The sequence below is a fragment of the Bufo bufo genome, chromosome 4 (genome assembly GCF_905171765.1).
Source record: "Bufo bufo chromosome 4, aBufBuf1.1, whole genome shotgun sequence".
NCBI lineage: Eukaryota > Metazoa > Chordata > Amphibia > Anura > Bufonidae > Bufo > Bufo bufo.
Window position 1 is genome coordinate 66,321,885 of NC_053392.1, and position 19,434 is coordinate 66,341,318.

At 43.0% G+C, this 19,434-nt stretch overlaps 1 protein-coding gene across 1 annotated transcript in view; it reads right to left on the bottom strand.

Annotated features, from left to right (window-relative positions):
* NBAS (NBAS subunit of NRZ tethering complex) overlaps positions 1-19,434 on the bottom strand; it is a 708,772-nt gene that overhangs the window by 560,036 nt on the left and 129,302 nt on the right. The window contains exons 17-21 of the mRNA XM_040427340.1: positions 14,609-14,760; positions 11,915-12,052; positions 10,332-10,410; positions 7,587-7,691; positions 6,313-6,449 (exon numbers count right to left, since the gene is read on the bottom strand). Of these exons, the coding sequence (XP_040283274.1) occupies positions 6,313-6,449; positions 7,587-7,691; positions 10,332-10,410; positions 11,915-12,052; positions 14,609-14,760 (611 nt within the window). The remainder of the gene's footprint in view (positions 1-6,312; positions 6,450-7,586; positions 7,692-10,331; positions 10,411-11,914; positions 12,053-14,608; positions 14,761-19,434) is intronic.

Genomic DNA, 19,434 nt, shown 5'->3' on the forward strand with positions numbered 1-19,434 from the left:
CTGAGCCTTGTCAGAAATTTGTCTCTTTCTACACCAGCGAAAAGGGGAAACAAAGACCAGCGTGGAGCGCAAATCTTTGTAAATGACCCCCATTGTTTCTAGCCAGCAGATTGTCCTGTCTAAAGAAGCCATGATTCTCTATGGGGAAGTGCGATGGCCGCAGCATTCTCTTGTCTCCATACAGCAGAGATGATTTCCGCATATAAATGCTGATCTCACTTCCTCTGAGGAGCAGTTATTGGGAATTAGCAGATCATTCCTGATGACTTCCGGCGCTGTTGGCCCATGCAAAGGGGGTCATAAAAGAATGATACTTTATCTACAATCTGAAGGTCATCATTTGGTGTAAAAGTGACGCACTTCCACGAAATCAAGTGTCAGAAGTGGCTGCTTGTCTATAGCAGCAACATTTTTTGCAGAAATGTCTGCAAATGGAAATCAGCTCCTTTCACTTGAATGAGATTTTTCCTGCAGCAAGCACAAGGGTTTTGGCAAAACCCATTCTGTTGGATGGGATAATGACAGAAATGTGTGCAACAAATCTGCTGCATGTGAATATACCCTTAAAATCCCAAGCAGTAGTGCTGTACACATTCTGAACACATATTCGAGGGGATTCTCAGATCTCTATTTACAAATGGCAGAATTTAACGTATAATGCCAACAGCGCCCCCCGCTGGCTTACCCAGTAGAGCCGTCTTTACTAATTTATGAGGCAAAAGACAGGAGTCAGATGGTATTACTGCCTGGGCAGTTCCTGTGCAGCTCCACCTCTGCCCTGACAACGCCTAACAATAGTCTACACCAGGGATGCACAACCTGCGGCTCTCCAGCTGTTGTAAAACTACAACTCCCACCATGCCCTGCTGTAGGCTGTCCGGGCATGCTGAGAGTTGTAGTTTTGCAACAGCTGGAGGGCAGCAGCTTGGGCATCCCTGGTCTACACATATCGATTACCGTTAATGCTCCGACGCGATAATTATTAAAACAAAAGTGCACAAAAACACCCGTGAGGTTTGGGTAAGGCCTCATGCACACGACCGTTGTTGGGTTCCGTGTCCGTTGTTCCGTTTTCCGTGATTTTCTGCGGACCTATTGACTTTCAATGGGTCCGTTGAAAACTCGGAAAATGCACCGTTTGTCATCCGCGTCCGTGATCCGTGTTTCCAGTCCGTGAAAAAAATATGACTTGTCCTATTTTTTTCACGGACAACGGTTCGCGGACCCATTCAAGTCAATGGGTCCGTGAAAAAACACAGAGGCACACAAGATTGTCATCCGCGTCCGTGATCCGTGTCAGTTTTTTTCCTATCATTTTCAATGCAAACTTGACTTAGATTTTTTTTCACTTTTCATGTCTGGTGATCCTCCAAAAATCAAGACACACAGAAAAAAAAAACGGAAACGGATCACGGAACAACGGAACCCCGCTTTGCGGACCGTGAAAAAATACTGTCGTGTGCATGAGGCCTAAGGAGACAAAAATGAACACTTGACCTTCAGGGCACTGTGCTACTTTAGGCCTCGCATGGCCTGTCGAACCACTGCAGTCTCCTTTATGAAAGTGCTGTGCTTGCTGAGGAGCACCTGAATACGTTTCGACAGCCGTCAATCAACAGATCTGATTGGCAGCTGGTGAACATACTCTAGAAGCAGAAGAGCGGCAATGTTTACTGATATACCCTATCAGTATAAACTTTTATATTTATTTAATATATTTTTTTAGTTTTTTCTTTTACTTTTTGAAAATGATTTTGAAGCTCGTATTTGAGCCTACAAAATCCATTACATTTTTTTTTTTAATTCTGAACATTTTTTATTTTTTTTTACATCCATTAATTGTTCAGAATTGCTCATTTCTGATGATGCCCTGCCACCTGCTGGCAAAAATAAGAATTGCATCTTAAATACCCTGGGTCTATTCAGCGAGACCCAGTTCATTGAAATCAATTACTGGCATCCTCATTGGCCGCAGAGTATGCCAGTAAGAAGGTTTTTCACCCTTTAGATGTCGTGATCTCACTTGATCACAGCATCTAGTTTCAATAACCACAATCAACATTATTGCCAGTGGCGGTCATTAGCCGAGGGGTCTCTGCTGTTTAAAACAGCGGAGACCCTCCGGCCATGATACCCGCTGCATGCGTGAGAGGGCTCCATGTTTGTACTTTGCACGTAGGGAAGGGGTTAAATTGGTTAAGTTGAAGGTACAGTAAATAATAGATGAAAACAACATTGAAAAACACAATAAGAGCTGTATAAAAAAAAAATGTAGAAATGAATGTAAAATAACCTTTTCATAGATTCATTTCAGAGATTTTCTTTTATTTTTTTTTATTTTTTTTAAATCGAGCTGGAAAATGCTGATCATTCTCCGGGCGCCTGTAAATTACAGATAACCTCCCCGGCAGCACATTGCTTTATTCTTTACATCGGTTCAAGTAATGATCCCGACATCAATATTTCTCTGAAATCGAAAACGTCAGAATTATATCTCATGAAGTATATAATCAAGAGGAGAAAATGTAATTTTTTTCCCCAGGAATAGGAGAGTGTAGATTAAGCGGGACTGCACATAAAAAGGCAGCAGGTCACGGAGAGAGGTGACAACAATGCTGCGAGAGAAGGAGAGGCTCTGGATGGAGTGAGCAATTAATGTACTACGGATGCAAGACGCCACACACAATACCCAGGCTGCTACTCCCGCTAGATGGCATTTAACTGAAAAAAAGGCTGAAATTTTTTTCACTGGCCTTCCAGGATTCCTATGGTTTTTATCAGACAGGCTTGTGTAGTTGCTTACCTCAAGTACATCTTCTGAAAGCTTTTTATATATTTTTATTTTTATATTTTTATTTCAACTTTCCTTCACCATGTAAACCAATCACTTGGTTTGTTTCCAGGGGTTGATCAGGAACTTAAAGTGGCCCTGAAAAAAAAATTTAAAAACTAAAAGTGGCCCCATTTTTGTAGGCGGGTCCACATTGCCTATTTTTAAGATATGGGCAGGGAGTCTAGGAGGTGAATTTAGGAGGGCATGTGAGGTTGCTGGCTGGGTACCTGATTCTCACAGCTTTAATTACTGCTGAGAGCTCATTATGTATCTGGCCAGTGTCAGAGTGTCAAAAGATCTGTAATTACCTTATAATCACAGCTTTCATTAATCTCCTCTGTCCCTTTCCACTGCTCCCTTAAAAGACTGTTGCTATGGCTTGTCTGTCTTCCCTTTAGTATAAACAGAAGACAGAGGGGCGGTCCATCACACTGCATGCCTGCATTAGGCTTCAGAGTGAGGAGGCTGCTGGCTACAGCAAATGTGTAAGGGAAGTGAGGGAAAGCAGTTTTGGTCTCAGAGAACTGGCAGAGGAGCCAACTTGAGAAGATCCTCATATTATAAATGTTTAAACAGCCATAACTAAGGTGAAAAGGAAAACAGCGGTATATGAGGAAACTAAAGATTGCTTTATGCTTATGCTAAAATGTATTCTTTGATGAAAACATGACAGTTACCCTTTAAGAGGCCTCCTGAGCATCGGCCCATAGGGAATTTTGCCAATCTGCCCGTTTGTTTCCATCCTGTACGTAGCACTTCCTGTTGCTGTATCCAACCAATCCCATGATGCCCTTCTCCTTCCCCTGTCACAGCTTTAGCACCGCCCCTAATGCCCAAATAAAGACATTTTTTGTGCTTATTTTTTGCGCGACAAGTTGTACTTTCTAATGCCACCATTTAATATGGCATGTAATGTAGTGGGAAGCAGCAAAAAATTCCAAATGGAGTGGAATTGGAAAAAAAAACGCAATCTCTCCATCGTTTTATGGGTTTTGTTTCCACGGCATTCCCTTAGCAGCAAAACTGACCTGTGCACTTAATTCTCTAGGTCAGTATGATTACGATACACCATTTGTATTGGATTTTTATGTCTAAATAGTGTAAAAATAAATTAAAACTGAAAAAAAAAACATAAATTTTTTATAGTTATATCTACTGAGTTGTGTGGGGACTCATTTTTTGCGGGACGATCTGTAGCTTTTATTGATACCATTTTGGAGTGTGTGTGACTTTGTGATCACATTTTTTCTGCGATGAAAAAAATGGCAAATCGACCACTTTGACCCTTTTTTCCCATTACGCCATTCGCCGTATTGGAAAAATATTTTTAGATTTTAATAGGATGGGCGTTTTTAGACGCGGTGATGCCCATGGTGTTTATATTTTTTTGTTATTATGTATTTATTTTTTTATTCTACAGAAAGGGGCGATTTAAATATTTTTTATACATTTTTTAACAGGTTTTTTTTCCCACTTTTTTATGGTATTGTAGCTCATGTTTGAGGCTACAAAATTCTTTTTTTTTTTATTCTGAACCATCATGGTTCTTATAGATCCATGATGAGAGAATTGCTCATTTCTTATGTTGGCCTGTCACCTGCCAGTCAAAATAAATTACAGGTATCCTCATTGGCCGCAGAGGATGCAAATAAGAAGCCCAGAAGCGTGTGATTTCAAGTTTTTGAGCTTTTAGATGCATCTAAAGGCTCTAATGACCGCAATCTGGTCGCGGTCATTAGCCGCGGGTCTCTGCTATTTGAAACAGCGGAGACCCACTGGCCATGGAGCCCGCTCGTGCTTGCAGTTATCGCTCTCATCGCTACATGTACAGCGCTGGTAGCGAAAGCGTTAAAATCCAGGATTTTTATACTGATGGCCTATCCCCAGGATAGGTAATCAATATCAGATCAGTGGAAGTCAGACTCCTGGCCACCACGCCAATTAGCTGTTTGAAAAGTCTGTGGTGCTCCATGTGACTTAGGCCTCTTCCTAGGCCATGTGATATCACGTTCATCAGTCACATAGCCTAGCGCTGCTCAGCCCATTCAAGTGAATGGAGCTAAGCTACAATACCAAGAACAGTCACTATCAAACTGCACTGTGCTTGGTAGGCTGTGGCACTCACTGAAGCCTTGGGGCATCCTCAAGCAGCTGATCGGTGGGTTACCGAGAGTCGGAGCCCCGCCAATCTCATATCGATGACCTATTCCCGAGGTCATCAATATGAAAATCCCACAAACCCTCTTTAATCTGTCCTCCATAAGGGGTCTTTAGAGACTGAGCAGCAATGCCTCTTAAAGGGTTTATACCATGATCAATGTAAAAAATAAAAATCCAATATCATATAGTACATGACAATGTCGGTCAAAAAAACTTAGAACCAGATTTATTTCAAGCTGGCATCTTGGGGGGCATGTTCTTTCTACAAAGCACTTCCCAGGCCATGTGATCAACATCTCGTTCATTGGTGACATGGCCTAGACACAGCTCCATCCCATTCAAGTGAATGGGGCTGAGCTGTGATACCAAGCACAGCCACTATACAATGGACAGCGCTGTGCTTGGTAAGCTGCGAGAAGGCCGCGGTGCTCACCAGAGCCCTGCAGCCTCCTGAAACAGCTTACCGGCAATGGTGTCGGGAGTCAGAACCCCGACGATCTCATATTGATAACCTATCCTGAGATGGGACCATCAATATCAAAATCCAGGAAACCCCTTTAATCTGCCCTAAATAAGGGGTCACTAGAGACCGAGAATACTGGTTGCTGATGCTACAGAGTCACATTGAGTACCACTATGCTATGTGAATTATGCAGCATATGGAGTACCGTCCCTCAGTTGGACCATAGACAACTTTGGGGTGGACAGGAAGGACCTACTGTACATTATATACCATGCAGATGCTGGCACGGGTTAGATTCAAGCCCAGGATATGAAGACAATACTGCTAAGCACAGAACCTGTATGTGTTTCCACAGGGACATTTCTACCTCTTCTCTCTCACCGCGTTTCAGTAATGGATAGTCGGCAACAAATTATCATTACATGTGAAAAAGGAGAATACAACCTCGAGTTAATGATATGAAATGCACAAAGAGACGGAAATTACTCTCATCTAATGCCACATGACCAATTGTTTGCAGGCCATTATCAAATGAAGTACAAAATGTCATATACACAAGAGCCATGAACCAAACCACAGAGGACGGCTGTGAAGAGACACAAAGAAGACCTCAGATAAAAGCTATTACAATGCTCCTCAAAAAGGACAATCCAGAATAAATGGGGGAGATTTATTAAAACTAGAGCAAAGGGAAAACTGGCTTAGTTGCCCACAGCAATCCAATCTTCCATTTTTCCAGAGGAGCGCTAAAAAATGAAAGACGGAATCTGATTGATTGCTATGGGCCCCTAAGCCAGTTTTCCTTTGCTCTAGTTTAAATAAATCTCCACCCAAAAGGTGTCATGGCTGACCTTACCTTGCCTCGGGTAGCAATATGGCATATTTATGAGGAGGGGTGGTCTCAGGGAAATTAGAGAGAATAGCCAGGCGGTGAGGGAGCAGATCCGACCCATGGAAGGTAAAGAGCAGGTCCAAAGCTTGCACATTGCTTTCCTAAAATGACAAAAAAATTAACGATTCATAACAATTATTCAGATTTTTTTCACTACCATATCCGGTTACATAAAAGTATTTAAAGGGGTTGTATGAGATTTTGACATTGATGGCCTATCTTCAGGATAGGTGGGGGTCTGACTCCCGGCACCCCCACCGATCAGCTATGTGAAGAAGCCATGGAGCTCCAGTGAGCGCTGCGACCTCCTGGCAGCTTACCAAGCACAGTGTCGTAAATTCTATAGTATGGCAACTCAGGACCATTCACTTTAATGGAACTGAGAGGCGCATAGGACAATTGATTGATTAATGTAACGTCATTGGCCTAGGAAGAGGCTGCAGCACTCACTGGAGCACCACGCTCCCTCCAAATAGCAGATCGATGGGAGCTGGACCCCCACCTTTCTGATTTTGATGAGCCATCAATATCCAAATCTCAGACAACCCCTTTGAGAAGGGAGAATTTAACTACAGTATATTAAAAGCGACTACACTGCATCAAAAACGACACAGCTACGTTTGGCGCCATTGTCACAATGGGTGCTATGCAAGCAGCGGAGCGCAGGGCCGCTCAGCAATTTCCATAAGCCCGGCTACCCTGTGGAAATGGAGAGATGGGACAACCCCTTTAATATATCCTGCAAAGCAGCACCAAAGCAAACCTAAAATTTTAAGTAAATTCTCAACATTCGAAAGACATTTACGTAAATGTAGCACAAACCGTTTCACCCTCCATCACATTTTATCTGCTTAATTTTTTTATGTTAAATTCCTCGTAGCCCTACCAATCTCTGCCGATACGGATAACACGGCTGCAATTACACCGCAGCAAAAAAAAAAAAAACGGTAACTTCCGGTGCCCTTAGATTATCCGCATATTAAAAATAACAAAGGCAGATGGATAATAACATTTGTCACCGTGCCCGGCATTGCACGGCTTCATATCTAGTTAGAGAGGATTACTTAATTGTGAATTAGTATTGACAGGATCATCTCGCTATGCAGAGTTCAAAGCGCGCTGGGCTTTAACGCCGAGTTAACTAACTGAAGCAGATTATAAATGATAATGGAGGTGAAAGGCGGCTCACTTAAAGAGGAATCAATTCCGCCTTTATTGTTCTGACTCTGTAACATTACCCGAGCATATGTTCTCGCTGACAGCACAATATTTTGGTTCCTAAACTTCTTGAAGAAGTCGGCGTCGTATCTCTTCTCGGCTGCCTGATGCCCCCCGAGGATCTCCTTTAGGAGAAAGAAGCAGATGTTTGAGAAATCCTTCAAAATATGGTAATGAAGCAGATTATAAATGGATAATTCCAATCTACTTATCAGCGGCTCCAACACTGCACACCAGGCGGCGCCGGCTCAGCAAACAGGCGGCCAGGCATGGAGTGATAGGACTCAACGCTCCTCCAGATTATTAATGCTCAAGGCACAATCTGTACATCACAAGATATGGCATCTCTCATCGATCACAATTAAAGAGGACCTTTCACCACTCCTGACATGTCTGTTTTAATAGCTTCATGTAATAACAATTCTGGAGCATCTATTCTTATGTCTGTATGTTGTGCCGTTCCTTTATTATTTCTACTAGAAGCTATGAATACATTGCCAGCAGTCTGCAGTAAGGGTACAGAGGGGAGGTCACCAGTTGGGGGGGTACGTGCACAGACTGAAAATGGCAGCACTGATTGGATAGAGTGAACCCCCCCCCCCCCCCAACTGGTGACCTCCCCTCTGTACCCTTACTGAAGGCTAATAGCAATTCTGGAGCATCTATTCTTATGGCTCTATGTTGTGCCAATCCTTTATTATTTCTACTTGAAGTTATGAATGAACTGCTAGCAGTCTGCAGTAAGGGTACAGAGGGGAGGTCACCAGTTGGGGGGTTGTCCCTGCACAGCTCACTCTATCCAATCAGTGCTGCCATTGTCACACTATGAAGGTACACCCCCCAACTGGTTACCTCCCCTCTGTACCCTTACTGCAGACTGCTAGCCATTCATTCATAACTTCTAGTAGAAATAATAAAGGATTGGCACAACATAGAGCCATAAGAATAGATTCTCCAGAATTGTTATTATATAGGGAGATGCATGAAGCTATTAAACAGGCATGTCAGGAGCGGTGGAAGGTCCTCGTTAAAGTAGGTTTCTGTTGTATATTTTCATATTTATGTTCTCACTGATATTTTTTTGTTTTTAATTTAGAAGCTTTTTTTCTTATACACACACGTATATACGTCTTTATAACCATTTTTAATGCTCCTATGCATCTACAAAAAAAGGCAACTTTGCAAACAATCTCCATTAAATATGTCCTACTGTTCCAAGTCTATAAAAGAGCTGTGTCTCCATGGTGACAGACAACAAACAAACCCTGTGTAGTCTGATGGGCAGTCTACTTCTTTCTAAAATAGGGAAGAGGTTGAAGGGACTATGACTGCAGGCTCTTAAATCTCAGAAGTGCAGTCTAAGGGCGGATTCACACAACCACGCCGTGTTTGCGGTCAGCAAATTGCGCATCCGCAAAACACGGATGATGCCCATGTGCTTTCCGAAATCTGCAGAACGGTCCGTTATAGAAATGCCTATTTTTGTCCGCAAAACAGACAAGAATAGAACATGTTCTCTTTTTTTTTTGAGGAGCCACGGAACAGAGCAATGACTGCGGACAGCACACGAAGTGTTGTCCGCATCTTTTGCAGCCCCATTGAAGTGGATGGGTGCGCATCCAAACCACGCTAGTGTGCATGAGCCTAAGGCTTTGAGCCTGGGAATTCACAAGATCATAGCTCAAAATTGAATATATTAAAGGGAAAATGTCAACAGCTCTGTACAGTGTACAGTGACTGTATGAATGTTAAAGAGGTTGTCTCACTTCAGCAAATGGCATTTATTATGTAGAGAAAGTTAATACAAGGCTCTTCCTAATGTATTGTGATTCTCCATATTGCCTCCTTTGCATTCGTTTTTCCATCACATTATAAACTGCTCGTTTCCAGGGGTTATGACCACTATGTAATCCATCAGTGGTGGTCGTATTTGCAAACTATAGGAAAAAAGCACCAGCATCTCTAGTGGCCGGGACCACGGGAGCGCGCATAGGCCAGTGCTTTTAACTTTAGTGTGCAAGCACAACCACCACCTCTGCATTGCATGGTGGTCGTAACCCCTGGATACAATGGAAAAATGAATCCAGCCAGCAAAGGAGGCAATAAGGACAATCACAATACATTAGTAAGTGCCTTGTAGTAACTCTCTACATGATAAATGCCATTTGCTGAAGTGAGACAACCCATTAAACTTTCAAGTAATAATATTCTTTGTAATATACGGGTACTTTCTTTATTGATTAATATTTTTACAAGCAAAAGTGGCCCCCGAAGTTCTTTACTGCAGCTTATATGGGAATCCATACACCGTATTCATATATGCAGTCTACAGATTGTGATTTCTACAATACATGGTGCAGTAGCAGGAGCACATATCATTGCATGTATCCGGTTTATTCTGTGAGGTGCAGATACTGTAAGAGAAGTTAAAGGCGCTTCAAAGGGTTAGAAAAGCTGTCTTCCAAAAACAGCACCACACCTGTCCACAGCGTGCGACTATGGCCGAGCTGCAAAACCAGACTCAAACTTGTGCTGTTTTTGGAAATAAAGGGACATTTTTATAATCCTGGATCACCCCTTTAAATAGGCATACTTCAACCCAAATAGTTTGTGGCCACACCATGGAAGGACAGCCGGGTGCAATGGACGGGTCATTCCAGCAGTGTGCACACAGGGTGATAGGATATGTGTGGTATCCCATCGGACCGCATTATACTCACTGTGATGTGTCTATATGAAGGCAAGGTTACGCCGCTGCCACTTACCTCATATGTAGATAGGCGATCTAGGTAGGTCAATAACTTAAGCCTGCAGCGGCAGATCTCCTTCTGCTCAAGTGTTAAGCTGTGTGGGAAAGTCATATGTTACTCACTACTGAAGCCATACGACGTCATGTGTCAGGGTATGAAAAGCATTATTCCCCCTAAATTATGTGAATTTCATGTAAATTAGACACCGTACTGTGGGAATGAGGGGAGGACACTGGGGAGGCACAAGGGTAATGCTGCAGAGGGTGCCAGATGTTATGAGATGTGAAAGGCCAAGAAAATCTTTGATTAAAAGTTCATGCGATAAGTTTGATATTACATACTAGTAAGGCTCCATTCACATGTCCACAATTTAATTCCGCATTTTGCGGAACGGAATTGCGCACTTCCGGGTCCGCACTTCCGTTCCGCAAAAAAATAGAACATGTCCTATTCTTGTCCGCAATTGCGGACAAGAACAGGCATATTCTATTAGTGCCGGCAATCTGCGGTCCGCAAAATGCGGAACGCACATTGCCGCTGTCCGTGTTTTGCGGATCCGTGGATCCGCAAAACACGTTGTGGACGTGTGAATGGAGCCTAATGGTGGCTTTCTTCCACCAACACAAAGAGAAAAACCACAAAGCAATACATAAGAATGGTATAGGTGATAGTGGGAATAATAATAAGTCCCACGGCGGCACATATCTTTAAAATGTATGAGCTACTGACGGCCACTGTCCCGATATTCTGACCTAGTTTAACAAAATAACTTAAAAGGCTATATCCACCATCACTAACCAATTTTATTTTATTTTCTAAATGTAGCAAATTTGCAACTTTGTCAATAAAAAATTCTGATCCTTTTGTTTCTACAGCTCCTCTGCAGAATATACGTCTCCATGGTAACAGACAACAAGCAAACCTTGTGTAGTCAGATCTTGCAGTCCAATTCCTTTTCATCTGTCCATTAAATGTATGTTAGGCAGAAGACTGCAGAAGAACCAGTTGCGAGGGTGTACTACAGGCATCAAGATCAAGTGCCGGCATTGCACAGCATCATGTTACATGAAGCCGACTGTAGCATACATATGCTCTAAGTACTGGGTATATCATTCATTTAGATGGTACCAAAGCCAATGCAGTTTGGTAAACCCTATCTCAGCTGGGGCAGCCGTTTAGAATCACCCTTGTGCATATGGAGTTGAGCAGAGCTGGACAACCTACATTTCACTAGGGTTATAGAGAATATAACACTAAACCTATAAGCACTCAGGGTTTTTTTTAGTTTTTTTTTTTTACATACTAACTTACCACCAGTATTCTAGCAGGGTAAGTTGTTACACCATATCTCCGTTCTATCCCTACATTTTGAACCTTTTCATTTTGGGAACCTGGTCATGTGATCTCAAATCTGATGTGTCAACCGGAACCGGGTCTCTCCCTTGTGACTGACTTCCTGTGAACTACAGGATGACATCACCACCAATCAGATCCCTCCTGGCCGCATTCAGGCCCCTCCCCTCCCTCCATATATTGCGGACCGGCAATGTGCATGAGCCCTTACACAGGGATTATCAATAATACCCAAAGCCACTCACTTGTCAAGGTCCACCCTCTGCAGCAGCTCTTTACGTCTCTGGTTTTCTCTCTCTATTCGGCTTTCTGCCTCTTCTTCTGGAGTCAAGAAGTCTTCATATGGGATGTCATCAAAGTCTACATCTCCTGGTAGAATAAACCTGTCCAACACATAAAGGGATAGGAAACACTAGAGGCAGAACAAACACATAAAACATAAGACATCTACCCTGTACTTTATCTAATGCCAAAGCTCCATTCCGGGTCAAACGTTTAAGATCCCAAGACCAATGTCAAGCTCTAATCAACCCCTGTAAAAAAAAAAAAAAAAAATCTCTATTAAAAAGAGACGTGTGTAGTCTGATGCCACAAGATGTCCTGGTGTCTTTGTTTGAAGTACAAAGATTTTGCAGTCCGTGCAAAATTTGCACCTCTGTTCTTCTATTATTCCTTCAGGAAATGTATCAATAAATTAATAAATGGGAATAACCATTTCTGTGACAGTAAGATGGCTCCCTGCACCCTGACATAGTCAATACTTATTAGAATGTGCAGGTGAACACCTAATTGACAAGTGGAATGGTAACACCCAGTTGTAAAAATATTCACATATGTCCAGGAAGAGTAATAGAGGGACAATCCGTGGAAGAGTTCTAAGAATAGATGTTCAGGAATTGTTATTTAATGAGGCATAAAAGTAAGGCTACATGCACACGACCGTATGTGTTTTGCGGTCCGCAAATTGCGGATCCGCAAAAAAAAAAGGATGACGTTCCATATGGCATCCGTTTTTTTTTTTTGCGGATCCTTTTTTTTTTGGCGGATCCATTGTAATAATGCCTATCATTGTCCGCAAACTAGAATAAAATAGGACATCCGCAATTTTTTTTGCAGGGCAACGGAACGGACATACTGATGCGGACAGCACACCGTGTGCTGTCCGCATTTTTTTTTGCGAACCCATTGAAATGAATAGGTCCGCATCCTATCCGCAAAAAAAAATGGAACGGACACGGAAACAAACAACGTTCGTGTGCATGTAGCCTTAAAGGGTCGCCCAAAAGTTCTATATGGATTAAAAAAAATTAGTTCATTAGTCCATTAGTTAGTGGATTAGTTCACAGGCTGCCAGCGATGAAATGCAGCCAATCACTGGTCTCAGAGGTCATGTGTGATACTTACTTATCCCTCTCATGGCCGGGTTTATATCAATCTGATGCTTTCAGCATTAATTAACGCTAGGAGCATCAAGTACTTTTGCACCTGGCGGCCACAGGTGTCCTCCCTAACTCAACTGTATTTACGTCCTCAGGATGATACAGTTGAGTGCTGGAGAGTCAGTGCTTTATGCTGCACTGCGGTATTTGGTTCTGCTGTGGCGGTATTTTGTTGGCCCTGCCTACCTGTGTTGCCTTGCCTTCTGTCAATTTAGCCCTTCCAGTTTTTTGTTTTTTTAACCAGGGCAACTTTGAGTGGATGGTGATGCCAGGAAGTGACTGCTGAGGGCGGTGGTTGCAACGTCTTGTGCAGGCACAGCAAGTCATCACTGGCGGCCACTGGAGCATCTGTGCTGAATCAACATGCTATTAACAAGGGGAGTTTATATTTAAATTTTATTTTTTTATAACAATTTGCTGCTTCTTTTATTTTTATATACTGTCTGACAACCCTTCTAAAACAGCCATATCAGGGGGAAAGGTTGAACTACATTCACAAAAGTTCTTTCCTGGGAGAAGGGCTCAGCTGAACTTTGAGAAAGGAAATAAAAACTGTACGCGCAACTATGCGATAAATGAATGGAAAGGCGGTGTGGAAGCGGGCGTCTGGCTCTCCTTTATCTGAAAACGGTGCACCCTTTCAGCCTTAGGCCTCATGCACACGACCGTTGTGTGTTTTGCGGTCCGCAAATCGCGGATCCGCAAAACACGGATGTCGTCGGTGTGCGTTCCGCAATTATATATTTTTTTGCGGACCACGGAACAGAGCAACGGATGCGGACAGCCCATGGAGTGCTGTCCGCATCTTTTGCAGCCCATTGAAGTGAATGACCAAAAAACCGGCCGTGTGCATGAGGCCTTAAAACCTATAAAGCTTAAAAGTCTGGAGTTTTTTTTTGTTTTGTTTTTTGTGTGTAAGCCGAGTGCCTGGTGGAGAAATAGCAGTTGGCTTCTCCATTTAGACACAGGCTATTTCCACTAAAGAGCAGCTGCATATATTATGCATTAAAACCCACACTTTAAGTGGATATCAAAAAGCAACAGGGGATCGGCGAAGCTGCTCAGATGATCTTGGGACAGTGCCCACTGTAATGATAATACATCGCTCCGAATCAGAGAGCTCAAGAGACGGCATATTATTACACAACATTTTAGTGAAGTATGCTAATTACCATAACCATCAGATAGGAAAAGGGATAATTAGAATGGGCGAGATTGAAGACTGGTAAATGAATTTACGCATGCATTAACATGTTAAGGCACTTCACTGAGCTGTCTCGGGCTCGAGATCATTAATCAGAAGATAGGATTCACAAGTGAACTGCCAACAAATGCAAATGGGGGGGGGGGGAAGAGACACTGCTGGCCCCATCGCTCCACGGTTCTCTCCTGAGATTTCTTACAAGAGCCTTGCACGCAGCTCACAAACAAATAAGAACATGGAGTCTCAACTATATCAAATTAGCAGTGTTTTCATACATGGCTTGTGACCCAACGCACCTTCCTCCATCTTCCCCATTGCCTATAGCAACAAGCGCCTCCAGGTCTGTTCCCTTAAGGCCAAACATCAGCAATTCCTTGGCCGCGTCCACATTCTCGGGGACCCTTTCCAGACATTCATGCAGGACCCAAGACCTCTTTTTAATTTTGCTCTGGAATAAAATCCATTTAAAGTTATAATTAGTCATATGAACATTTATCCAATAGGACACATTGAGTATCAACACTGATGCAGGGAGGAAATAGCAATGAAGTCTACGAACACCTCTGCACTAAGAATTCTGTTTACTGTTCATTTGCTTCATACATGCAAAATTAAAGGGGCTCTCCAGTCATTTCTCCTAATCCATAGATGTTACTAACCTGTGGAAGGAAGATGTTTGACATATTACTGACCTGTCTTTCGCTCCGCTCAAGCCGCCACTGCGCTTTGCTTGCGCAGGCTGCAGCACTTCCACCCAGATGTGGCCAGATGTAGGATCTACATGGGGCTTTGCAGGACAGCCAGCTATGTGAAGGAATTGCACAAGCACTACAGAAGTAAAATGTTAAAGGGGTTGTCTCACTTCAGCAAATGGCATTTATCATGTAGAGAAAGTTAATACAAGGCACTTACTAATGTTTTGTGATTGTCCATATTGCCTTCTTTTTGTGGCTGGATTCATTTTCAATCACATTATGCACTGCCCGTTTCCATGGTTATGACCACGCTACAATCCAGCAGCAGTGGTCATGCTTGCAAACTACAGGAGAAAGCACTGGCCTACGCACACTGCCATGGTCCCGGGCCACCAGAGAGGCTGTTGCTTTTTCCTAAAGTGTGCAAGCACAGCCACTGCTGTTGGATTGCAGGGTGGTCGTAACCATGGGAACGAGCAGTGTATAATGTGATGAAAAAAATGAATCAAGGCAGCAAAGGAGGCGATATGGACAATCACAATACATTAGTAAGTGGCAGGGTTGTAACTACCATAGCGGCAGACCATTCGACTGCTATGGGGCCTAGGGCAAGACGGGGCCCAGTCTTAGTTGTGAATATCTTCTCTTCTACTGGAAGTGAAAACTTGTCAGGACTCTACCCTCTAAAGAAACAACTTTTAGCAAATGAAGCAGTGGAAAAATGGCCCAAGGGTCATTGAAAAGGGTTTAAGGCAGAAACCCTCCTGTCCTGTGTGAGGGGCCTGGTTTGATCCCTGCTATGGGGCCTTTACTTCTCTATGTATGCCACTGGTAAGTGGCTTTTATTACCTTTCTCTACATGATAAATGCCACTTGCAGAAGGGAGACAACCCCTTTAACAGTTAGTTTCTATAGTGCTAGTGCAATACTTTCACATAGCTGGCTGTCCTGCAAAGCCCAATGTAGATCCTACAGCACAATACCCCTGCCTGTGTCAGCTTTCTCTGCTTCCCACCTTCCGTTACTAAGAGAGATGTCAGCTAGGAGGTGGAGTAGTATTAATATGGCAGATCAAAGTGTGGAAAGGGGGGGAGAATCCAATCTTCACACAGTGCAGTTCCTTCAAGCTGTACTATAATCACATTGTACAGTAGATAGGCAGGAAAGCTCACAAGTCAGTCAGCCAGGAGGGAGGCTAAATCACGTAGACTGTGTATCAATGTACAGAGAGTGGAAAGAACTTAGGACTAACATCCTGGGGAGAGAAACCACAAAAGAAATTACAAACTCCTCAGCATTAGGGTCCATTCACACGTCCGTTGTTTCTTTCCTGATCTGTTCCGTTTTTTGCTGAACAGATCTGGACCAGATCTGTACCCATTCATTTTCAATGGGTCCTAAAAAAACACAGACATTGAGCTGTCCGTTTTTTTTCAGGACCCATTGAAAATGAATGGGTCCAGATCTGGTCCAGATCTGTTCAGCAAAAAACGGAACAGATCAGGAAAGAAACAACGGACGTGTGAATGGACCCTTAGGGTCCTTGAGGACAGGGGGAGTGAAGATGCCTCATGGGCTATAAAAGGAAAAGCCCAGGAATGAAGCTGTGCTAATCCATGAGAGCTAGTGACGACAGCAGCATCCTGGTCACACGGATGCTGAAAGTATTACTGGAGGGATACGTCCGTGAGTTAAATCTGAAACTAGGAGCAGGTTGTAAACTGATCATCAGGGGGCCCCAAACTGAATGAAGGAATGAAGCCTGCAGCCTGAAATGTAGTGCAACTTTTTTTTTTTAACTCAAGGTAGAATGTGAAAGGTCTAATTCTACAGTGGGCAAAATGCTGCGGAGGTTTATACTTTACACTAAATTATTCGGTATACAGGTAATTTGCAAACCTATTATTTCTTCCTGCTTGATTTGTATAAGCTAATTATGCTGCCATTACTAGCCTATAATAAAGAAATATCATCATGAAGGAAAAATGAATATATTTGTGAAATTAATTCTGCACAAGGTCAAATCTGTGGAGAGAAAAAGAAAAACTACCTGGATGTTGTTCAAATCTCAACAATAAGGGGGAACAAAATAATGAGGGCTTTATACAACAGGCCATTATCTGTACAAAACCGGTTATCAGGATATAGAAGAAGATGTAACAGGCTCATCCAGCAATTGTCATAATTACCGCTAGTAATGAAAAACGCATCAATTACGTGATAAACACGTGCAAGAGATCGTTAGAGGAGCCCAAAATACACTCATCCTACAAGTCGAGAGCAGTTCTGGAAATACTGGAAAATTGGACTAATCTATTTTATAATCCTATATGGCAGTGGTGGCGAACCTATGGCACGGGTGCCAGAGGTGGCACTCGGAGCCCTCTCTGTGGGCACCCGCACCCTGGAAAAAGTCTATGGTGTACCAATATATGCCTTAGACATTTCCTGCCATTCATCAGCGCCGGGCACGCTATGAACAGCACAGGCAGCGCACTGAATGTAGGCAGAATATTATAGCTAATGATAAAGTACATGGAAGATGTACTATACTGGACTGTAGTATTCAGGTTACATTGTCGTGTTGGCACTTTGCGATAAGTGGGTTTTGGGTTGCAGTTTGGGCACTTGGTCTGTAAAAGGTTCTATCTAATATATAAAGCTGAGAGTGAGAGACGCATAGGCTCTCACAGCTGTACCTAGTACATAGGGTATGCAGGACACCCATGTTCCTCCATAAGCTGGGTATACGTACCACATCTAACTGCCCTAAATGTGATATTCCTGAAGCACACATACTCCACATGTTTTGGGAATGCACTGCCATAGGACCTTTTTGGCGAATAGTACTGGATATTATCTTTGAGGTGTATAAATTCAGACTTCCAGCCGAAGCGTTAATATGTATACTGGGCCTATTCCATGACGACTCCACAGAGGATATTAGTATTGGTATAAGTACAGTCGTGGCCAAAAGTTTTGAGAATGACAAAAATATTGGTTTTCACAAAGTTTGCTGCTAAACTGCTTTTAGATCTTTGTTTCAGTTGTTTCTGTGATGTAGTGAAATATAATTACACGCACTTCATACGTTTCAAAGGCTTTTATCGACAATTACATGACATTTATGCAAAGCGTCAGTATTTGCAGTGTTGGCCCTTCTTTTTCAGGACCTCTGCAATTCGACTGGGCATGCTCTCAATCAACTTCTGGGCCAATTCCTGACTGATAGCAAGCCATTCTTTCATAATCACTTCTTGGAGTTTGTCAGAATTAGTGGGTTTTTGTTTGTCCACCCGCCTCTTGAGGATTGACCACAAGTTCTCAATGGGATTAAGATCTGGGGAGTTTCCAGGCCATAGACCCAAAATGTCAACGTTTTGGTCCCAGAACCACTTAGTTATCACTTTTGCCTTATGGCAAGGTGCTCCATCGTGCTGGAAAATGCATTGTTCTTCACCAAACTGTTGTTGGATTGTTGGAAGAAGTTGCTGTTGGAGGGTGTTTTGGTACCATTCTTCATTCATGGCTGTGATTGTGGCCAAAATTGTGAGTGAGCCCACTCCCTTGGATGAGAAGCAACCCCACACATGAATGGTCTCAGGATGCTTTACTGTTGGCATGACACAGGACTGATCGTAGGGCTCACCTTTTCTTCTCCGGACAAGCCTTTTTCCAGATGCCCCAAACAATCGGAAAGAGGCTTCATCGGAGAATATGACTTTGCCCCAGTCCTCAGCAGTCCATTCACCATACTTTCTGCAGAAGATGAATCTGTCCCTGATGGTTTTTTTGGAGAGAAGTGGTTTCTTTGCTGCCCTTCTTGACACCAGGCCATCTTCCAAAAGTCTTCGCCTCACTGTGCGTGCAGATGCGCTCACACCTGCCTGCTGCCATTACTGAGCAAGCTCTGCACTGGTGGCACTCCGATCCCGCAGCTGAATCCTCTTTAGGAGACGATCCTGGCGCTTGCTGGACTTCTTCTTGGACGCCCTGAAGCCTTCTTAACAAGAATTGAACCTCTTTCCTTGAAGTTCTTGATGATCCTATAAATTGTTGATTGAGGTGCAATCTTAGTAGCCACAATATCCTTGCCTGTGAAGCCATTTTTATGCAACGCAATGATGGTTGCACACGTTTCTTTGCAGGTCACCATGGTTAACAATGGAAGAACAATGATTTCAAGCATCACCCTCCTTTTAACATGTCAAGTCTGCCATTTTAACCCAATCAGCCTGACATAATGATCTCCAGCCTTGTGCTCGTCAACATTCTCACCTGAGTTAACAAGACGATTACTGAAATGATCTCAGCAGGTCCTTTAATGACAGCAATGAAATGCAGTGGAAAGGTTTTTTTGGGGATTAAGTTAATTTTCATGGCAAAGAAGGACTATGCAATTCATCTGATCACTCTTCATAACATTC